General features: G+C 36.5%; 5 protein-coding genes across 7 annotated transcripts; 3 read left to right on the forward strand and 2 right to left on the reverse strand.

The window, feature by feature from the left end:
• Window positions 1–32: 32 nt before the first annotated feature.
• On the reverse strand, window positions 33–1,156 carry cpsf-4 (Cleavage and polyadenylation specificity factor subunit 4). The gene is made up of 3 exons (NM_001027955.4): window positions 1,004–1,156; window positions 316–954; window positions 33–269 (listed from the first exon to the last, which is right to left on the reverse strand). The coding sequence occupies exons 1-3, from the start codon at window positions 1,124–1,126 to the stop codon at window positions 123–125; spliced, it is 909 nt and encodes a 302-aa protein (NP_001023126.1). The 5' UTR covers window positions 1,127–1,156; the 3' UTR covers window positions 33–122.
• A 926-nt stretch (window positions 1,157–2,082) lies between these two features.
• On the forward strand, window positions 2,083–4,403 carry F11A10.5 (Protein ST7 homolog). The gene is made up of 8 exons (NM_069893.5): window positions 2,083–2,193; window positions 2,243–2,357; window positions 2,409–2,485; window positions 2,603–2,773; window positions 2,825–3,064; window positions 3,117–3,214; window positions 3,264–3,475; window positions 3,540–4,403. Exons 1-8 carry the CDS (start codon window positions 2,088–2,090, stop codon window positions 4,129–4,131), a joined length of 1,611 nt encoding a protein of 536 aa, NP_502294.1. The 5' UTR covers window positions 2,083–2,087; the 3' UTR covers window positions 4,132–4,403.
• Window positions 4,404–4,489: 86 nt separating this feature from the next.
• On the forward strand, window positions 4,490–13,473 carry mon-2 (Monensin-resistant homolog 2). 2 transcript variants are annotated; one of them, NM_001268693.3, is made up of 14 exons: window positions 4,490–4,797; window positions 5,168–5,299; window positions 5,350–5,706; window positions 5,764–5,997; window positions 6,051–6,291; window positions 6,875–6,983; window positions 7,031–8,039; window positions 8,401–8,684; window positions 8,732–8,900; window positions 9,397–10,548; window positions 11,042–11,355; window positions 12,306–12,490; window positions 12,634–12,785; window positions 12,835–13,473. In NM_001268693.3, the coding sequence occupies exons 1-14, from the start codon at window positions 4,492–4,494 to the stop codon at window positions 13,129–13,131; spliced, it is 4,941 nt and encodes a 1,646-aa protein (NP_001255622.1). In that variant the 5' UTR covers window positions 4,490–4,491; the 3' UTR covers window positions 13,132–13,473. The 2 variants fall into 2 exon arrangements, with proteins under 2 accessions (NP_001255622.1, NP_001255623.1); NM_001268694.3 differs by having other exon boundaries at window positions 12,628–12,785; window positions 12,835–13,472.
• A 95-nt stretch (window positions 13,474–13,568) lies between these two features.
• On the forward strand, window positions 13,569–16,104 carry M18.3 (Asparagine synthetase domain-containing protein). The gene is made up of 5 exons (NM_069895.9): window positions 13,569–13,986; window positions 14,901–15,069; window positions 15,115–15,248; window positions 15,299–15,747; window positions 15,804–16,104. Exons 1-5 carry the CDS (start codon window positions 13,570–13,572, stop codon window positions 16,060–16,062), a joined length of 1,428 nt encoding a protein of 475 aa, NP_502296.1. The 5' UTR covers window position 13,569; the 3' UTR covers window positions 16,063–16,104.
• A 340-nt stretch (window positions 16,105–16,444) lies between these two features.
• On the reverse strand, window positions 16,445–18,150 carry col-129 (the record flags this gene model as incomplete). Of its 2 annotated transcripts, NM_069896.8 has the most annotated exons (2): window positions 16,445–17,352; window positions 17,813–18,150. In NM_069896.8, the coding sequence occupies 2 exons, from the start codon at window positions 17,954–17,956 to the stop codon at window positions 16,483–16,485; spliced, it is 1,014 nt and encodes a 337-aa protein (NP_502297.1). The 2 variants fall into 2 exon arrangements, with proteins under 2 accessions (NP_502297.1, NP_001368475.1); NM_001380478.1 differs by lacking the exon at window positions 17,813–18,150 and having other exon boundaries at window positions 16,483–17,322.
• Between the last annotated feature and the right edge of the window lie 49 nt (window positions 18,151–18,199).

An 18,199-nucleotide genomic window follows, 5' to 3' on the forward strand; every position in this document is an offset into this window, starting at 1 on the left:
AGAATATTAAAAAAACAACAAATTAAATAATTGGAAGGTTAAATTTTTATTCCAACAGTCTCGAATTCTTGACAAACAACAAAAATAACAGATTCCACCCGTTCTCCTATATTCGACAATGTTCACATTGGCGGCCTTAGCATATTATTGATCCTTCCTTGTTCTTTTTCATCTTTTTCTCTTTGTTCGTGAGCCAGGTGAGCAGTATTTGACAAGAATGCGAGAGCTCCTTTGTGGCATCTGTTGGCGTAGTGACCTTTCTCTCCGCACTAAAATTGAATTATTTTACTTTTTTTATGATTAAAATGAACCTACCTTGTAACAAGTAACATCTGATAGATTCTTTTTATCTGGTATAAGTGAGAGATCAACACGATGGTGATGATCTTGATTTTGTCTTGTTTGTCCTGGAAGATGTGGACATGTAGTTGCCTTGTGGCCTCTTTCATGACAATTGTGGCAAGTAATAGCTTGACTGTATGTTGGTTTGGCATGACTGACAGCTATATTCTCGAATGATGGCAGACCGAATGAAGGATGAGCATATTGACAATCTGGTCCTTGTAGACAAAATCCGGCGAGATAGTTGGGGCAGACTGCACGACGACGATGGCGATGTTTGCAGTATGGTCCATGCCTGCAGAATCCACGATCGTACCATGGACAGTCTTTCATTTTCGTTTCGGGATCAATATGTCGGAATGGGCATTCTCGATTGCTGCACGCGCTGTATTTAGAGAAGAAGAAGCATTCGGGCATTTTTGTGAGGTCATATTCGTGCAAGAATTCACATTGATCTCCTTTCTTACAAAGACCACGAAGCCAATGCTTACATACGACAGCTTTTTCTCCATCGATGTGACGAAGAGGGCATGTTGGACCGAATGGACACATTTTTAATTTGTTTTTCCTACAAACCGCTTTTCCACTTCGATCCAGATCGCGAAAGGGAGCCTGAAAATTGAATATGTGTTGTAATTTTATACTGGAAGAATAATTGTACCTCTTTCATTCCTCTTTGATTGAACAAAGCTTCTTCCACATCAGTCATAGGAGCGGTAATATTCGAAACAAGATCTGTCATGGTTTGAGGAGCGAATAATCTTTGCATCGGATTTAGCTGCATATCCGGAACATGCTGCGCCACCACAATCATCTGAGAATAAAATAATAATTGATTGACTAAAAAAGTAATGATTAATCAACTTGTTTCTCCGGAGAAACAAAAAAAAACTCCAGAAATAAAAATCAGCCAAGCATCAAAGTTGTCCGAGAGGACTACACGACTACGGTAAGCAACGGTGATTGCACAGATTTCAAATAATTGCGTACAAAGTTTCAATTGTTTTCCAATTATCGACTTTTGTTCGATAAATTCTATTTTTATTTCAAACTCTTTTAATTTAAATTAAAAATTGAATTTGTTTTATCCGATGAAACTGTTTTATTCCTTTCTCGTTTTGCAAAATCCTGAGCTAACGGAATTGAAAATTGACACGATTCTTACGTGCATTTTGATATAGGTTGATTAAAAAACGTTTTTTCTAACTAAAAATGTTTATTCTAGATTTAAAACTTTCAAAAGTAAACTCAAATTAGAAACATATGTTTTAAATAATATATTAGCGACCAAGCGTAAAATAATCTGTAAATTCAAAAAGACTAAGGCTGCGAATATGAAAATTTGCGTTTTATGCGGAAATGTTAAATATTTTAGCTAACGTAAAAGAATACAAATTTGCTCAAGGCCGCGGCCGTAGGGTTTGAATTGAATCGATTTCTCGTCCGTCTTCCATGTCTCGCGGTCTCTCTCTCTGCGTTGTTTTGGCACGTCACCAACAACCACCAACCGGCTGTCGGATAATAAGTTGCATCTTGCCTTAAAAGTAATATTTTTGACTATTATTTCATGCGCGGTACAAGAAATTGAGAACTTTCAAACAAAATTAAAGCCTTTTAATTTTAGCTTCCTACACATCACGAAAATGAGCAAAATGATCCGATCAATTTCATCTCTTATCGATTTTTTTTTCTCTCAAAGCCTTTTTAGTTTTTATATTTCCTAATATTGGAGTGTTTTAGGGGTCATGGCCTGTTCATGGACCTTCCTGTGGCTCCTATGGATCGCACTTGTTGCAGTGCTTCTCTTCGCTTTGCGAGGACCACTCAAGATATCAGAGTCGCTTGAAAGTGGTTAGTCTATAGTTTAAATTAAGACTTTTCTTTTCTATGTCCCGTGCAGTTACAGCGACGTCGTACTTCAACAATCTAACACCAAAGTTCTACGTGGCATTGACAGGAACCTCCAGTTTGGTATCAGGGATAATTCTAATTTTCGAATGGTGGTACTTTAAGAAGTGAGTTGATTTTTCATATTTTCACGTTTTAAGCTTCAATTTTTGTTTCAGCAACGCCGGAATCGATGCAGGAGACGAAGAGGGATCTGATAACGACGAAAGCATCGAAAATACGAAAACCGTCCCAGGTATGGCTCAAAATGTCAATTAACACAAACTCATATCGGAATTTGAAATAATTAATACTTTCCTAATAAATAATTATAATAAAAAAATCTCTATTATTTCAAAACGAAAAATTTCAGAATGCAAAGTCTGGCGGAATCCGATGGCGCTGTTTCGAGCAGCCGAGTACAATCGATTTCGAAAGGAAACAAATTCAGAGCCATTAACATATTATGACATGAATTTATCCGCTCAGGACCATCAGTCATTGTTCATGTGTGATGAAGATCAAGGTAGAGCAGAATATGAAAGTATGGATTGTTTTTTAAATTTAAAAAAAAAGCAAAAGTTTTAAAATTCAGTAATGCAAGTAGCATGGCGAGAGCGAGAAAGCGAAGAGCGAATTCAAACCGCCCGAGCAGCGTTGGCAATCAATCCGGAATGTGCATCGGCACTTGTCCTCTTAGCAGAAGAAGAATCTGAAACCGTGTCTCAAGCTGAAAATCTTCTTCGTCGAGCTCTCCGTGCCATTGAGTCCACTTTGAATTCCTATTCCAACAATCAAATTGCCAGTTATGCGCAAAATGGAGATGCTGTTAGAAGTGAGCTTATCTTGAATTTCTATTTAAAAAATACCAAAAAACTGATATTCAGAGCGTGATTTGACGATTCAAACATACATTAAAAGAAGGTTGGCAATGTGTGCAAGAAAACAAGGACGACTTCGTGAAGCTATCAAAGGCTTTCGAGATGTAAGGAATTCTTTGAAATTTTAATACAAATTCAAAAAAAAAATTTCAGCTGTCGCGAGACCAATCTCTTTCAACGTTGTTATCTGTGCAAGACAATCTCATAGAAGCATGCTTAGAAGTTCAGGCATATGCAGATGTTCAGAATTTGCTTGTAAGATATGATGGATATGGTGCTCCCTGCTCCTATGAACTTCGTGAACCAAGATCAGCCGCGATGAGTTATACATCAGCCTTGTTGAAGGTTCGAGCTGTTGCAGAGAAGTAAGTTTTTGAAATAAGATTTTGAAAGACAAACAAAAATGCCCAATTAACATCTGATTTTCAGTTTCCGCTGCGCTGCAGACTCATCAATTCGTCGTGGACTTTCTTCTGCTGAACAAACTGCAATCGAAGCACTGACTCGTGCAATGGAGTTCAATCCACATGTTCCACCATATCTTCTCGAACTTCGATCAATGATAATGCCACCTGAACACTTTTTGAAACGTGGAGACTCTGAAGCACTGGCCTATGCATTTTTCCATATTCAACATTGGAAACGAATTGATGGTGCTCTTCAACTTCTTAGTATTGTGTGGAAGGATTTTGTTCCAAAAGTCAGCAAAGATAAAAATGCATTTTCTTCACAGTTGGAATCAGCTGACAAAGAGTTGCTACCATCTTGGCACGAACAGTCCGTTTTTCCGAAAACTGAGGGAACTCTCATGATGCTTCTACAAACCTTCATCTGCCTCGCTATCTGTATTCTCGCCGTTCTCGCTCAACAATTTCCAGCATCTTCTGGCGAGATTTTCCGTACTGCTGCAACGATCGGAATGCAATTCTACGAAAATTCTGTGTATACGGTTTCTCAATGGGCGCCAGGAAATATCATTCCGTATTTAGCATCGAAACAGGTGCCTGTTCCAGAGCTCTAATGTGATATTTTTTTCAATCTATCCAATCATTCCAATCTTGTACTCTTCCTTCCAAACTTCGTGTTCCATATCGAATAACACTAAAATTTCCTCTTTAAATTCATAATTAGTCACACACATTCAACTTGCCATAATCTTTTTATTTGAATCCCATGTCATCTCCAAAATGTTTTAATATACTGCTGCTGGTGGCTCTTTTTCACGTTGAAATGATCTCTGCTATCCTTTTTTTAATTGAATGGATAAATAATAAATATTTATTTTTAAGAGCATTGATTTTTTTATTAATTCCACAAGTTGTTCATTTCTTTTCATTACCTTTTTCACAATTATTTTTGAATTAAAAATCATTTTTCAGAAATGTCAATAAATGCGGTAGATTCGAAGAAACTGGTTGAAGCACTTCTAGGCGATCTTCGTCTTTTATCACAAGAAGCAAAAAAGAAGCAGAATCATGTAAAAGAAGCAGCCGAATCGGGTGTTGTTCGGATTCGAAATATCAGTACAGCGTCTGTCGGTGATACGGTTCTGATCACAAATCTCCGAGCTGCTTGCACCGAACTTTTACATCCATTAGTGCTCTCATGTGAAACTAGACACACGAGGCTTGTGCAAATCGCTTTGCAAGGAATTCAGAGACTTGTACAGCATAGGATTCTCAGTCAGGTAGGATTGGATCCGTGATGCGTGGCAATTGGTGACCGGCAGTTCTCCAGAATGAGCCCGTGTGGCTTGTGCTCCCTAGATTTTTCATTGAAATTTAGCTATTTCACCTAGAAAATTACTTGCTTTATTTGAAAATCACTTTTATTTCAGGTGGAAAAACTCGACATTTAATTCAGATTTTTTGCGGCAATTCTCAACTTTCAGACATTTTTTGAATTGTTCCGACTGAAATAAACGTAATTTTCAGATAAAGCAAATATCTTTCTATATGAAATCGCTAAATTCAAATAAAAAAATCATTCTGTAAAACTGTCAGACACCAATTGCCTATACATTTTTGAATTTTAATTTTTTAATGTTTTTTTTTCAGAACGGCGCCACAATTGTAACTAATGAATTATGGTCCCTAGTGGAAGCAGAATGCGAGGAATTGCGAGTTCTTCAAACAGTCCCTCCACTTGTTTCTTCTGAATTAATTGTCACTGGTAACACACTGGCTAAAGTATGAAAAAATATTTTAAACAATTAAATATTCTTATTTTTCATTTTCAGTGTATCGTTATGTGCTTCCGTCTTCATTTTGCCAAAGATCCAATTGTAATAAATGCCGCTTCTGCTGCAGTTCGTCAGCTTGTCTCTACGGTTTTCGAGAGAGTTATTCAAGAAGATGGGATTTTTTCCACGGAACTAACTGTTGTAAATCCATCTGGAGGGCGACCGAGTCCACGTGCAGCTCCACCAACTTTGAGACCTTGTGCTGCTGATGCATACATGTTGTTCAAGGATTTATGCCTTTTGATCAATGGAGAAGCTCCAATTTGGCTAGTTGGAATACAGGAAACAACGCGGACTCTAGGATTGGAATTGCTGGAATCACTTCTTAAAGGATTTCCTTCAGTATTTATTAGAGTAAGTTGAGCAAAAAACGTTATTATACGGAAAAAAACATTAATATTAAATTTTCAGCACACCGAATTCGGTGATTTGCTCAAAGACGATGTGTGTCCATTAATAATTCGGTTGTTCTCTCCAAACGTGAAAGCTATGCACATTTCTTCTCAACATCCATCATCTCGAACCAGCAATGCGTCATTCAACAATTACCCACCAACAATTTCTCATGAACGGCAATCTTTTCCAATTTCAATGCGTCTCGTTCGGATTGTCACTCTTATTGTACAGTTCTATCAGACAATTCTTGTAAGCTACCGTAGTATTACTGAAGTTCTAATCGAAGCTTTCTCAAATTTTAGCACACAGAATGCGAAATTTTCATATCAACACTACTGAAGTTTGTGGATGGAGATAGGAAAGGATGGCAGAGACCTTTAGCCCTAGAATCTTTGCATCGAATTGTTTCGAGTACGGATCTTGTCAAATGGATGACTGAATCTTTTGATTGTCGTCCTAATTCGACGCATGTTCTCGAACAAGTTGCAATTGGATTATCTACTGTTGTTCAGCAGTGTCTTGTCTGTACGACATTTTCCAGTGGTACGTTCGAAATATTTCTCAGATGCAAAAATACGGTAACAGGTCTAAGGATGAAAACCAAGGATGTTGCTATTCCGATTTTCTGAAAAAAAAAACAAACATTTTGGTTTTTCGGCTTCAAAAATCTAAATTTTCGTTTTTTATTTGATTTTCCGACATTCCGAAAAAAAATCGATTTTCTCGGAAAACCGCTCGAAATTCCAAAATATTTTGGCCATATTTTAAAGAAAATTATATACGTTTTCTTCTTGTTTTTTTCAACATAAACAAAGTTTGAAAACATTTTGAACTTTTCAGATAATTCCCGAAACATTTTTTTTTTAAAACTCCGATTTTAAAAATTATCTCTGAAAAACCGAAATATCGGAATTTTTTTGACGACGTTCTTGGTCTCGACACGACAAATTGTAATAATTGGTACAAATTCCACAGAAACCAGAATTTGAAACTACAGTACTCTTTGAAGGCGCACACATGCATGCAACCCAAAATGTTTGTTTTATTTTCCTGTTACCGTAGTTTGTGCGTAAAATTTCGTGTATGGTGTAATATTTATTTATTTACAATCACAGTTTTTTTTCAGACCAAGAAAATGAAATAGATAGAAGCCAAGAAGATGGAGGACCTGGATTCTTGAGCAAAGGATTATGGGTTCCATACGTGGAACATCTGACATCAAAGAAAACAATTTTGTTAGTCGAAAACAAATCATATTCTTCATTAAAAATCTCATTTTCAGACTGGACTCTCTTGATCGTATGGATGCAGTTGCCATTCCAGAAGGTTATGTACTTTCTCGATGCTGTGTAGCTCTTTGTGATATGACTCAAGCTGTTTATGCTGCAATCGATAAACTGTGTCTTGTCGATGAGAATAGTGAAGCTGGAAGTTCAGAAACCAAGCTGGAAATTGCAAAAGTCGCATATGCAAATTCTCAGCCAAGTATTCTAGCTGCAATCGGAAGTCTTCTAGCTGCCAGTACAGATGAAATTGTGAGCGATCAATTACTATGTTGTCTCTCGACTCTTATATCTGCTGGATGTCGAGTTGGAGCTGATGCTGATCTTCATAGAAGTGTCTATGTTCTGGCAATAATGAGCTTACCATCACCATCATACCTGAATCAATTCGCAGGAATCGCACCACCAAGTCCAGCCAATAAACGGGATGCTCCAGTTTCGGAGCAAGTATTTGATTTGGAAGCATGGCCATCGACGACCCAAGTTACAGCATCAGGGCCTCCATGTCCATGCCCTGTAGTTTCAACAGAATTATGGAATAAGCAAGTATTGCTCACTTCGAAAAATTTGCAAGCTGCTCGAACTTTTATCGCCTCAATCACTACACACATCAAGGAACTCAACAATCTGTGGTATCTGTGTATGGCAACTTGTGAGCATCTTTCTTGGCTTCTTGCAATGCGGCCGACACAAGTTGGACAATTTGAACGAGAAACAAGAGATGATCATTCGAATGTACCAACTGTGGTGACAAATGCAGCACTTTCTGACATAGCAATGCTATCATCATTAATGGATAAAGTAGCACCTGCAATCGCTGCACTACCAGACAAATCGTTTCTTTCTGTGATAGATGCCCTTATTCGTCTTTCTGATGAAAGTCTCGCTGTTGCAGCTACTGGAAGAGAAAGTTCTCTGTTTCCTCTTGCAGTTCTCTATAAAGTTTGCTCACTTTCATTGATGAGACTTCAAGTATTTTGGCAAAAAGCTGCTAATCATTTTATCAAGGTTTGTTGGAATCAGGGGTGCGGCCAGCAAAATGAACCAGTTCTTCTAATAGTTTTCATTGTAATTTAGTAATATTTAAAATGTAAAAAAATTGTGCTTTGTCTGAAAATTTTTTTAAAGTTGAAACAATTAAAATGTTGCTCAAAAATTGTATGAAAGTTTAAACATGCCGAAATTTTTCCGGCAATTGTCATGACAGTTTTTGAGTAAATTTTTAAATTTTTTCAGATATCATGTCTTTATCATTAAATTTTAAACATTAAAAAAATATATTGTGAAGCCACACTGGATCATTTTGTAGAACTGCTAGACTTGCCTGTTTGGAAATAAATTTTACTGAACTTCAATGATCTAATTTCAGGTGTGCAATCATACTTCTGTATCAATGCGTGATTGGGCAGCAGTTGCACTGACTTCACTAGCAAAACATGCTGTAAAATCGAAAACTTCAATGGATGCAAAAAGTCAACAGGAAATGATAATTTCATCGCTTCTAGCTCTCTGTTCAATTCCTCATATTCAAGTTCGTCGGAGACAACTCGATTGTGTAATGTCACTAATGCAAACTGATGGTGCTTTCTTACTTTCGACGTCATGGCCCAATGTTATACAAATTATCTCAGCCATCATTGATAGTGATACTGAGTGAGTTTTTCTTTTGAAGTTTTTAATTATACATTTTATATTTTAAGGTGTGAGCTGTCTCTGGTACGACAAGGATATCTTGGTCTTCGTCTCGTGTCATCTGATTTTCTACAATCAATTCCTTTTGATTGTATTTCGGGGCTTGTCGAAGCGATTTCACGATATTCCAAGCAGAACACGGACCAAAACATTTCCTTGTCTGCGTTAACATTGCTGGTGAGTTAAAATTATATTATTTTTTGTTCTTAAAAAATTATCATAATATATACCGTATCGTAATTTCCAATTTTTATAACGCGTGCTTAAAGACGCAAAGATTCGATTAAATGGTTCTCGCCACGAGCAGAAACAGCGAAAACTACACTGACTCTCTAACTGGCTACTGTAGAGCTGAAGCCGATTTACAGAAATCAGTTATTATAATTCGATTAAAATATTAAAATAAAACACATTAATGACGAAAAAACTAAAGAAAATGGAAAAAATCGAGTAAATCGACAACAGCTTTCGCTACGAGATACTTTGTGCGTCAAATATGTTGCGCAATATGCATTCTTCGAATTTTGTGATCCCATAATAGTCCTGAATTAATAGAATAACGGTACCAAACAATATCGTGGCGAGACCCATTCCAACAAATCCACGCGTCTTTCAGACGACACCGCAATAACTTTTTTTCAAGTTTTACGATAATTAATCCTAATATTTTCAGTGGACGATTTCCGACTTCATTTACCGAAAAATGGAATCCGTTGGAAACGATGCTTCCGAAGCTGTGTGGATGGTACTGTACACGTGCCTCTCCGAATCATGTGTAGACTCTCGCTTTGCTGTACGAAAATCAGCGTGTCAAACTCTTCTACAAACAGTCACAGCACATGGACATGCACTTCGATCTGCTGCATGGCATAGTGTTATATGGCAGATAATGATTCCATTACTTGACAAAGTTCGATCACAGACAAGATGTGCATCTACGGAAAAATCAAATGGAGAACTGATAATGCATCATTCGAGAGATACAGAACAGAAGCAATGGACGGAAACATGCATTCATACCATTTCTGCTATATCCAAAATTTTCAATTCTCAACGAAAATCTTTGCTCGCGTTGAATGACTTTGGTGCTGTTTGGGAAGCATTTCTAGGATATTTGGATTGGGCTGCGTGCTACGAAAATGCCGAACTATCACTATCAGCAATTCGAAGTTATCAGGAAGTTTTACTCGGAAAAATCTCATCACAGACGTTGAATGTAAATAGTCATGAAAAAAGCAATGGATCTGATTCTACTATTGATGCAATTACACCCGAGTTACCACAAGCCCAATGGGTTGAATCTTGGAAAGTTTGGCTGAGAATTTCAAGAGGATTGGCTAGACAAGGATGTGCTGCAATGGCAAATTCAGTGAATGCTGATTCGAAATCAATTTCTTCAACTCCAAGAATGAATTCATCATCGTCTTCGTTAGCATCGCTTGCTCCAGGAATCTATGTTCCCGGACCTTCTCATCTCACAGCGATTCTTCATGTGTTCCCTCCATTATTCGACAAAGTTGCCAAAAGTATTACTGTAGACGATTTAAAATATGAAAGTCTGCCAGCAGTACTGGAAAGTATGATGAATGTACCCATTCCATCAGAACAAGCACCATTTGTACTTCCATCAGCTACTACACATCTGACACCGACACAGGAAGCTCTTTTGGAAGCTGTTAAAATTGTATTTGTTGAATGTACACTATCAGGAACATCTCTGCGAGCCGCTATTCCGGATCAAATACGACTTTTGCTGAAATTTGCAAGTATGGCAACACAACGAATTTCTCCGAATAAAGTTGCGCCTGGTGGACAGAAGAGCTATGTAAGTGTTTTTTATTGAAGGAATATTGCTCGTATGGACTCAAAATGTGCACGAATTTCGAAAAAGGTGCTGATCAAAAACAATTATGACAGGTCAAAATTTCAAAAAAAAAACGAAATTTCGCAAAAATCGTACATATTTTATTAGTTGATCTCGCGTTAATTTACATGCTTGTCAAAAAATTTCAATTTTAGACAAATCGATAGACGGAATATTTTTGTTTTTTCGCTGGGAAAATCGAAAAATCGAAAAAAAAATCTTTATTAAGTAACCACAGTTGGTACCAAAAACATTCAATTTTTATCGTATTACGGTTATGCGAAAGAAAAAAAATAAGAAAAATATAAATTTCTTTGAAAAATAAGATTTTAGCAGAATTTGGCTTTTTTCGAAATTTTGAGAAATATTATTTTTAAATTCGCCCTTCTGAGACCATGTTGGGTATAACAAAGCAAAGAATTATTTAATTTGAATAAATAATTTAAATTTTCAGAGAGACTACGCCCTGACTACAATTGTTCCATTTTCCGAATATTCTCTCCGAATTGCAATCGAATTCTTTACTTCAACATCACAGAATCCAGAAGTTGCCAACTCGCTCATTGCTATTGATATCATAAAATTCCTCGGAGAACCACTTTACATGAAGTACACTTGTATCTCTGCAAGTACTTGGAAACTTGCTGCAACTTCTCTGATGTCTGTCTTGAGAACATCCATTCCATATGCTCGTCAGAATCCAGAAGTTTTTCGAGGTTTATGGTCTGCAATTTGTGATACTATGGAAAGATGGCTTTTTACTCCAAAGTAAGTTATTTTAGATTTGATTTTGGAAATTTTCAACAAAAAAAGTCTCATGGGGAAAATTAGTATAGGTGTAATAGAAGGCTTCTTCAGTATTAATTCGAAAGAAACATTTAAATAACTTTTCTTTCAAATGCTTGATTTTCTGAACTATCGAAAAAATTCTGTTTCAAAAATATACATACTAATTTTAGATTAAAGCTTTTTCGATGACTTTCAGATAAATTAAGAACATTTAGATACATTTTCCAAGTCTCATATTTCGAAAAAAAAAATCAAAACATCAAAATTTACAAACTAATTCAAATTTTAAAAAAATTGAGAATGACTACAATTCAAAAAAAAACAAAAAAAAATTGATTTTTCAAAGGTACACATACTGTATTTTTGAGGGAAAAATCGCAAAAGCTCGCAATATTTTTTTTGCTGTTTGAGACTCGAAAAACCAGCATTTTTAGTTTAAAAAAAAATAATTTTAGAAGTATTTCTATATTTTTTCTACAGCTGTATTTCGTTCCAAACCCGGCGTTGTTTGCCTTTAAAATTTATGTTTCACTTGAATAGAATTTTTTTTAAATCGTGAGCTACAGTAATCCTTTAAGACGAATAGTCTCTTGTATTTGCAAAAACTGGTCGTGTCAAGACCAGGTACCGTAGTTTTTGGGCGAAATTGCTAAATGTTGAATATGGATCAATAGTTTCAATCGAAAATATTCTTCAATTTTTTCGGTTTTTCGAATTTTTTTCAGAGAAATTCAAAACATCGATTGTTAGAAATTTGAAAAAAAAACACTTGTGTTGAAAAATGTACGAAAAAAAGAAAACTATATATTTTTATTGAAAATATGTAATTTTCGTTATGGAAATTTTTAAATTTTTCACTCTTTATATAGCTTAAATAGAAATGCAATTAATTTAAAATTCTAATCTTTGATTTTTCGCTGCGGTTCTAGCAAGTCAACGAGACTGGCAGCAGACGAAAGAAAACGTGATGAACTAATGGAATGTCAGGCAATTGAAATAATTCGAAGTGAAATGCTCGCATATGCATCCCGTTTACCACAAGAAGATGTTCAACGGCTGATTGCACTACTTCATCGTGGCTCCATTTCACAAATCGATTCTACAGATGTTCTTGGTAAGTGCTCGAGAGAAATCGTCTTCTTTTTACTTCTAACACTTCTCACAAAACTAGTTGGTGTTGGTATTCCTTTCCACATTTCTCCATTCTGATTGCATGTTTTCGGTGTACTCGGTAACAACCCTCGAATTCAGCTTCAGACTCGCATACTCAACGAAATGAGCTGGCAAAGGCCTGTTTTGATGCTCTATTGATGTCATCTGATGGAGCACATACAAATACTGAAGAAGACGAAGGAAGAGGAATTCTTGGAAATGTTGCTGTGACAAGTCTTTTACAAAGATGCACACAGGTAGGATCAAAAATAGGTCCGATAAAGACACAAACTACTCTGATTTTAGGTTATGTCTGATTTCTGCAAAGATTGGTCTGCTGCTGGAGATCTTCGTTTACCTAGATCCAGAATACTAGAAATCATATCTGCACTTCAAGCTGTTGACTCACTAATTGCACGACTTGCAAGAGATCCAAAAATGACTGAACTCTACTCGCACTTAGTTTCACTATTTCCATCGGTTGTTGATGTGATGCCTTGCTGCCATGCTGATCCTCAACTGGAACATCAACTGATCAAGACAATCAAATCATATCAAACACTCTTCCTTCTTCAAAATATTCCACAAGCCACCGTGGAATAGCCACGTCACCCTCCAGTAGCCATATTTATTTTATTTATTGGTTCCAGTTTCACTCTGTCTTCATTTAGCATATGGGTTATTAAATTATCGACTATCGATCGACACACAGTTGCCTTTATCCTATTTTTATTCATATTCTTTTTTTTTGCTTCAAAATCTTGTATAGTTTCGAGTACTAGTACCCTCAGAATAACGAGTTCATTTTTTTCTGTGATTCAACGCAAAAACACTTCCCGCTTCTTTTTTTTGATGATGATTTACTTCAATCGATATCCCGGACTATTATGTTGTGAGATAGTGTCTTTTTCATTCTTTGTAGTAATAAAACTATCCAATTTTAAATGCAATGACTTTGAAACTATTTTTTTTTTCTGTCAATATTCTGAGATTTCTTATTGCCAGTTATTATGAAATTTGGAAAAAGAACTGAAATTCAGAATGGGCATTGATTACAATCGATGGTGGCATTTAAAGGATGAAACATTGGGCGAGGAATTAAAAGGATATATCAAAATGATTGAAGAAGATTATCTTGTTTATTCTGGAACCACCTCACAACTTCATGTTTCAAAACTCTCAAATGGATCAGTTAATAGTATTGTTAATGAAATTCTGGAGCAACAAGGATCCTGGAGCATTATTTATTATAATCAGAAATTGAAAAAACTTTTCATTGGAAGAGATGTTTTTGGAAGACAATCTTTGGTTTTTAATTTCGAATCGATGATTTTTGGATGTAGAACAAAGCCAGAAACATCTGGGAAATGGATTGAAATTCCATTCGGACAAGTGACTGTTTTTAGTCTTGATTCAACTGATCCAGTTATTTATTCATATCTTGACGAGTATCCAGAGGTTTGTGCAATTTTATATGAAGTACCGCCAGTGGAGAATTTGCCTGAATATTCTTTTTTAAAAAACCGAAAATTTTCCGATGAACTGCTGAAATTCGGAAAATTTTCAGAATTCGTAAAGTGTTGAAATGTCCGAATAGAAACTTTTTAAAAAATTCAAATTTCAAGCAAGAATTGGTGAATTCTCGTTTTCTTCATTATAATTTCGGATGTGTCGGTAAAAAAGTGGTTTTCTACGATTTTTGAATTCTAATCATAGTATGGTTTTTTTTTCAAACATTCTATTATGAAAAACCTGAGAATGCATATTGCGCAACATATTTGACGCGCAAAATATTTTGTTGCGAAAACTACAGTAATTATTTAAATGACTACTGTAGAGCTTGTGTCGATTTACGGGGCTCGATTTTCGAAATGACAAAAATACTTTATTTATCGATTGAATATCAAAATTCAGCAAAAAATTAGAAAATCCTACGAAGAAACGAAGGAAAATTTTTCGAAAATTGAAAATCACTGTCGATATTCGAAAAAAAAATCATATCGAATTTCAAGCCCGTAAATCACCACAAGCTCTACAGTAGTCATTTAAATAATTGATGTAGTTTTCGCTTCGAGATATTTTGCGCGTCAAAATTTTTTCGCAATAAATACACATTCTCAGAATTTTGTGTTCCCGTAATAGGAGTTCAAACCTGCCACAATGCTCGAAATTCTTCAAAACGTCCAAATTTAATACAAATTACCAAAACATTGATATTTATACAAAATCCCCACGGACGATATTCTACCTAATACAAATAAAAATATAATTAATTAGTTGAAAAAACAATTCCATATTTTTAAAAGTTTTACTATATTTGATGCTTAGGCATTTATTACTTATTTCTGACAATAAATGCTATATCATTACAGAATGTATTGGATGGCTACTTTTCTGGGTCGGATATCTCTCGAATTGTGGTCAACAAGAAACATGGATTATTGAATGTTAGTAGATCAACTGGAGGAGAAATTGACTCATTTAATACCAAAGATCTCTTTCAAAAAGTTATCGATGCGACTAAGATTCTATTGAAAAATTGTTTGTTTTTTCTAATGAAATCGCTTTTATAACATCTAACTTTAGATCATGAAAGCCACGTGGCAGTATGCTTGTCTGGAGGTGTCGATTCTACATTTGTTGCTCATGTTGTACATTCAAGTGTTCCAGAGAATATGCAAATTGATCTAATTAATGTGGCATTTGGTAATAGTGAGAAAGTGAGTTTTTATTTTAATTTAATATCGAATAATAAATCTATATTTTATAGGAATGTGAACAAGCACCTGATCGTAAACGTGCCAGAAAGGCGCTGGAATCATTTCGAACTGCATACCCAACTCGCCAATTTCGCCTCATTCTTGTCAACGTTGATAGCCAAACCCTCGAAGTGAATCGCAAAGAATCTATCTCAGATGCAGCTCAACCAGCGAGTTCAGTACTTGATGACTCACTGTCTTGTGTTCTGTGGTTTGCTGTCAGAGCCGAAGGAGTTGATAGTGAGAATCAACAATCAGTGAGGTCACCTGCAACTACATGCCTTCTGGGATCAGGAGCAGATGAACTTCTTGCCGGATACGCAAGGCATCGAACTCGATTTGAGAAGGAACAAATTCCAGAAAATGTAGCGGAAGAATGTGAAAATGAATTGCGAAGGCTGGGATCGAGAAATGGAGGAAGAGATGCTAGAGTTGCTGCTCAACTTGGGAAGACCATTTTGTAAGTTTTCAAAATCTCCTAATAAAAAAAATAATATGATTTTTGTTATATTTCAGATCTCCACTTCTCGAAGATACCGTAGTCACTTGGCTCAACGCACTTCCAGTCGATTCCAAATGGGATCTATCATTGCCACGTGGAGTTGGAGAGAAACAATTGCTCCGAGAGACAGTGAAAATGTTGGGATCCCCATATGATGCTCCGAAACAGGCAATGCAATTTGGATCGAGAATGGCAAAAATGAGCAACGCTGGTGATAATTCTATCAAAGGAAGTGATAAATCTCCGCATTTATTGAAAACTGATGTGAATTGATGTTTGAATGATTACTTGTTGAAAAATAAATTGATAATTTGGGTACTGTTAATAATAACTTTCTTCCACATGATAAAGAGGATGTAATTTCAGCAGAAATGTAGATTTTTCCTTTTTTAAGTGATCGAAAAAGGCGAAAACGGTGTTTAAGTTTTTCAAGGTAACTTTGCAAATAATTAGTTTTTTCGCTTCCAAAACTCGTAGACTCTTGGATTAAATTTAATCAAACAGAACACTACATTATTTCATACCTTGTATTTGAATGCGCCTCATTTCAAGTCGTTTCAGAATATATTCAAGAAAATTTCCCCTTCAAGTATAAATTTGTAGGTTTCTGTATTGATGTTACGAATTTCTTGTAAATATTGGAAAACATGTTAAATTGAATGCAATCTATGTTTATTACTGAAAAGGAATGATTTAAGCCTTTTGGACGGCACGATGTCTCTTGGCAACGGCACGGTGCTTGGCAGCAACAACACGACGAGCCTTGGATCTTCTGGCGGCAACTGCCTTTCTACGGGAAACCGAACGATGTCTAGCGGCGACGTGACGGTTGCGAGCAACAGCGGCTTGAGCACGAACAACTGAGGAACGGGATGGGCATGGGCAGTAGGCAGCATCACCTCCTGGTTGTCCAGCAGCTCCTGGAGTTCCTGGTGGTCCAGCGTTTCCTGGTTGTCCTGGGTGTCCGTCTGGTCCTGGCTGTCCTGGTTGTCCTGGAGCTCCATCATTTCCTGGTTGACCGTCATTTCCGTTTTGTCCTGGTGGTCCTTGTGGTCCTGGAGATCCAGCGGTTCCTGGGCGTCCAACAGATCGAGTTCCTGGTGCTCCTGGAGCTCCTGGTCGTCCGTCATTTCCTGGTCTTCCTGGTTGTCCATTATCTCCAGCTGGTCCTTGTGGTCCTGGAGCTCCTTGTCCTCCTCCCATAGCATCTTGTCCTGGTTGTCCATCACTTCCGCGTTGTCCATTCTGTCCTGGTTGACCTGGTGGTCCTGGTGGTCCAGCTGGACACACAATGCATCCATTAGCAGAAAGTGGAACACCGAGGTTTCCATCAGCTCCTGGAGTTCCATCCTCTCCAACCAATCCGTGATCTCCGTCCTCTCCTGGAGCTCCTGGTGGTCCTGGTGGTCCAGCTGGGCAGTTGCTGGCAGCAGAGTTGGCTCCGCAGTTACATTGGGCAGCTTGACGCTTGGTACGACCGAACAGGGACTCGTAGACTTGACGTTGCTTGCCTCCTTGTGGGACAACAGTCATCATTTGGTGCCAGACGGTATTAGCATCGTCCTGAAATGTCGGAATTTAAGAAAATCTATTAATTTATGCAGTTACGTCTAAAATGTTTTTTCTTAGAGTTTTCAGTAAAAGTTTTGGCAATTGCCAAATTTTTGAAAAATGAATTTTAGAGCTCTTTGAATGAAAGTATCTTAACTATATAATCAAAATGAAAAATGCTTAGTAGTGTTTTCGTATTTTTAAATTGACAAATGTCAAGTTATATGGGTTATTCAAGTTGTCTCACAAAATTAAAAAGTGTAGAAAAATGACGTCACAACTGTATCAAAATACATAAAAACATGTAATTTCATACAGCTGTGACGTCATAAATGTATTTAAATACGTTTTGCAACATTACTCGAATAACCTCATAAATCTGAAACAGTTTAAATTTCTCAAAAAATGAGTTTTCAAATGGCTTTTTCTAGATTGACGTGCCAATTGTTTTTAGCTCAGAGCCAAATCTTACCTTGAAATTTTCAATGTTTCTGGTCACATCATCATAGTAATTGTTGACATCATTGACGAGATAAACCAATGAAACAATTGATGCAAGAACTGCAAAAGTTGAAGCCGCAGCTGCAATTGAGACGAGATAACGAGCCGTCGACATTGTTGTCTTGTCCTTTTTCCAACAATCTATCCTTCTTTTATACTACATTTTTGTTACAGTAACAGTAAATCGGTTTCAGTTTTTTGCTGGATTTTTGAGGCATTGTGTGTTGTGTAAATTGAAAAGACTGAAGGCTTTGATAGAGACGCAGGGAAATGGTGTAAACGTCTTCTTCGAAACAAACGGTATCTTCTGATACGGGAAAAGTGTAAAATTTTAGGAGAAAAAAAAATAAGTTCATGG

This window comes from Caenorhabditis elegans, chromosome IV, assembly GCF_000002985.6.
Source record: "Caenorhabditis elegans chromosome IV".
Lineage (NCBI taxonomy): Eukaryota > Metazoa > Nematoda > Chromadorea > Rhabditida > Rhabditidae > Caenorhabditis > Caenorhabditis elegans.

Coding starts and splice junctions, on each gene's coding strand:
- cpsf-4 (NM_001027955.4), bottom strand. CDS start 1,126: ATGCAGCTAAATCCGATGCAAAGATTATTCGCTCCTCAAACCATGACA. Junction 955..1,003: donor ATCAAAGAGGAATGAAAGAG/GTACAATTATTC, acceptor TTCAATTTTCAG/GCTCCCTTTCGCGATCTGGA. Junction 270..315: donor CAGATGTTACTTGTTACAAG/GTAGGTTCATTT, acceptor ATTCAATTTTAG/TGCGGAGAGAAAGGTCACTA.
- mon-2 (NM_001268694.3), top strand. CDS start 4,492: ATGTCAATAAATGCGGTAGATTCGAAGAAACTGGTTGAAGCACTTCTA. Junction 5,300..5,349: donor CTGGTAACACACTGGCTAAA/GTATGAAAAAAT, acceptor TTTCATTTTCAG/TGTATCGTTATGTGCTTCCG. Junction 8,901..9,396: donor TGTCTGCGTTAACATTGCTG/GTGAGTTAAAAT, acceptor TAATATTTTCAG/TGGACGATTTCCGACTTCAT.
- F11A10.5 (NM_069893.5), top strand. CDS start 2,088: ATGGCCTGTTCATGGACCTTCCTGTGGCTCCTATGGATCGCACTTGTT. Junction 2,194..2,242: donor ATCAGAGTCGCTTGAAAGTG/GTTAGTCTATAG, acceptor TGTCCCGTGCAG/TTACAGCGACGTCGTACTTC. Junction 3,215..3,263: donor CTATCAAAGGCTTTCGAGAT/GTAAGGAATTCT, acceptor AAAAAATTTCAG/CTGTCGCGAGACCAATCTCT.
- M18.3 (NM_069895.9), top strand. CDS start 13,570: ATGGGCATTGATTACAATCGATGGTGGCATTTAAAGGATGAAACATTG. Junction 15,070..15,114: donor TAAGATTCTATTGAAAAATT/GTTTGTTTTTTC, acceptor ATCTAACTTTAG/ATCATGAAAGCCACGTGGCA. Junction 15,249..15,298: donor CATTTGGTAATAGTGAGAAA/GTGAGTTTTTAT, acceptor TATATTTTATAG/GAATGTGAACAAGCACCTGA.